The sequence below is a fragment of the Priapulus caudatus genome, unplaced genomic scaffold, assembly GCF_000485595.1.
Source record: "Priapulus caudatus unplaced genomic scaffold, Priapulus_caudatus-5.0.1 Scaffold1596, whole genome shotgun sequence".
In the NCBI taxonomy this organism is placed as follows: Eukaryota; Metazoa; Priapulida; class Priapulimorpha; order Priapulimorphida; family Priapulidae; genus Priapulus; species Priapulus caudatus.
In genome coordinates this window covers 97589-100553 of record NW_014578657.1, presented here as the reverse complement: position 1 = coordinate 100553, position 2965 = coordinate 97589, and the positions used below count along the sequence as shown (strand labels likewise).

At 40.0% G+C, this 2965-nt stretch overlaps 1 protein-coding gene across 5 annotated transcripts in view; it reads right to left on the bottom strand.

Annotated features, from left to right (window-relative positions):
* Nucleotides 1-456: 456 nt before the first annotated feature.
* LOC106817103 (poly(ADP-ribose) glycohydrolase ARH3-like) overlaps nt 457-2965 on the bottom strand; it is a 7321-nt gene continuing 4812 nt past the window's right edge. For 4 of the 5 annotated variants that reach the window (XM_014821750.1, XM_014821754.1, XM_014821752.1 and 1 more), the window contains exons 6-7: nt 1160-1251; nt 457-924 (exon numbers count right to left, since the gene is read on the bottom strand). In XM_014821750.1, the coding sequence (XP_014677236.1) occupies nt 706-924; nt 1160-1251 (311 nt within the window). In that variant the 3' untranslated portion in view covers nt 457-705. The remainder of the gene's footprint in view (nt 925-1159; nt 1252-2965) is intronic. The other variant, XM_014821751.1, reaches the window with a different exon arrangement.

Below are 2965 nucleotides of genomic sequence, written 5' to 3'. Positions count from 1 at the left end.
CTTTTGCATTTGCGTTGTGGCGTTTGCTTGTGTTGTCGCTTTTGCATTTGCGTTGTGGCGTTTGCTTGTGTTGTCGCTTTTGCATTTGCGTTGTGGCGTTTGCTTGTGTTGTGGCGTTTGCATTTGCGTTGTGGCATTTGCATTTGCGTTGTGGCGTTTGCATTTGCGTTGTGGCGTTTGCATTTGTGTTGTGGCATTTGCATTTGCGTTGTGGCGTTTGCATTTGCGTTGTGGCGTTTGCATTTGTGTTGTGGGATTTGCATTTGTGTTGTGGGATTTGCAGTTGTGTTGTGGGATTTGCAGTTGTGTTGTGGGATTTGCAGTTGTGTTGTGGGATTTGCAGTTGTGTTGTGGGATTTGTATTTGTGTTGTGGGATTTGCAGTTGTGTTGTGGGATTTGCAGTTGTGTTGTGGGATTTGTATTTGTGGTGAGCCTTCTGCGCCACCGTATAAATTAGCTGAAAATAACCCTAGAACCTAGAGTAAACTCTGCCTTTAAAGTAAACGTCATGGTCTAAAATTATAACAATAAAGGAAAACATTACGACAGGCTTGACAACTACAACTGGTTGCTAAATGATTCTAGACAAAGATGTTTCGAGAGCACAGAACCACATGCTAACGATTGAGAGTCAGCACTAGTTCTCAAATTGCTAGAAATGATCAAGCTATCAAAAACGTTGTCAAAGAGGACCAATCTATCAGCTAATGACAAGTACACGTGTCTCCGGTTGCCAGGTGGTATAGTTCCTTTGCCTGTGAGGTGGCACACTCCACTCCTTCACACCTGTCTTGCCACATCGACGGCACGCTCTCTATCCCATAATATGCACCAGCGATTGATCCTGCCATCGAGGCAATTGTATCTGTGTCGCCGCCTAGGGAGATCGCATACAGCACCGTCCGTGCGAGGGCGTTACCATGCTGAAAGAAAACACGAGATGCCATCTCTACATAAAGTCGGCACGTCACGAAGCAAATAAAAGATGTTAACATTGACGTATAATAGATAGAATAATATCATTCCCGGTTACACATGGGATTGGCTTCATCAATTGAAACTGCTGCGAATATTTATGCTTTCACGCTTTGAATATCTTTGCCGGACAATGTTTTCACATGCTATTGGCGGTCCGATGCAAACGTGAATAAAACTCACATCAATATTCCGTAGATCTTCAACGGGTTCCATACACCTCAGAAAACAATAAATAGCTGTCGGTATGGACCTATGTGCTGCTATGCCCACTCCTGAAGAAAATATTAAGTAAGGATTACGATCAAAGACAAAATGGCATAAAAAGTACAATATACGAATGTCAAGTTAATATGATACACACGTATCTGCTAGATAATGAATTCATCCTTTAATACAATATCATTATTACCTGAAAATATCAATGGAAAAGGATTAACTTAATGCACGTAGTGTATGTAACACGAAGGACGTTAGCAGAGAAGCCATATAGTATGATCGTAGGGCCAGTATTGACACAATTAATAGTATGAGATACATATTGCTAGGATTAACAGTTATTTGTGCACAAGTATACACAATTGTCACAGCTTACAGATATATATTTTCAAGTGGTCTGTGGCTACGGGGCGCCAAGTAAGACATGGCTCGATTTTGTCAACAAAATCCATTTTTGTACCTATAAACTTGACAAAACTCAATTTTGTCTAACAAAACTCAATTCTGTCTCACAAAACTCAATTCTGTCTCACAAAAGTCAATTTTGTGCACAAAACTCACCTTTGTGCACAAAACTCAATTCTGTCTCACAAAACTCAATTTTGTGAACACAAAACTCAATTTTGTGAACACAAAACTCAGTTCTGTCAATCCTGTCCCACAAAACTCAATTTTGTGAAAACAAAACTCAATTTTGTGAACACAAAACTCAATTCTGTCAATCCTGTCCCACAAAACTCAATTCTGTCAATCCTGTCCCACAAAACTCAATTCTGTCAATCCTGTCCCACAGTTTATACGCACTAAAATCAATTCTGGTTGCACCAAATCCAATAATTAAAATCTGAATCATACAAAATTCATTTTTGTTACAAAAGGATTACAAATTTGTAAGACAGAATTCGAGTTTTGTGGGACAAGAGATGATCGATTGAGAGTTTTTGTGTTCACACCGAATTGTAGTTCTGTGAGGACAGGATGTTGCACCCGGAAGAGCTTTTGTGTTCAGCGGAAAATTGAGTTTTGTGGGAACAGGATTATGTACAGGTGTGGCCGAAATTTGCAGTCTGCGTGACACAGGATTGACAGAATCTGATTTGGTGTTCATCAAATTGAGTTTGTGGGAACAGGCAGGATTGACAGAATTAGAGTTTTGTGTTCAACAAATTGAGTTGTTGGTGGGCACAGGAATTGACAATGTGGAGTTTTTGTGTTCACAAAATTCGAGTTTTGTGTCTCAGCAAAAATGAGTTTTGTGGGGACGGATTGAGACAGAATTGAGTTTTGTGGGACAGGAATTGACGCCGAATTTGAGTTGTTGTAGGACACATCCCAGGATTGACAGAATTTGAAAGTTTTGGGGACAGAAATTGAACAGAATGAGTTTTGTGGACGTTCGGCGCCGACGGAGATCGCGGATGACAGAATGAAAGTTTGTGTTACAACAAAATTGAGTTTATTAGTTTATCAAAACAAAAATTGAGTTTTGTGTGAACAGGATTGACAGAACTGATTTATGTGTTCATCAAAGCTTGAAGGTTGTTGTTTGTTCACAAAATTGATGTTTGTGGTTGACTAAAATGAGTGTGTTGTGGAGAGCAGAATTCGAGTTTTGTGCACAAGGTGAGAGGGTTTTGTGCACAAAATGACTTTTGTGAGGACAGCGAATTGGGATTATTGTTAGCACAGAAAGAATTGGAGAGTGTGTGTGTTAGGCAGCGGGCGGCAAAATTGAGCGTGTCTTGTCTAAGGGTTTTATATAGGTGAACA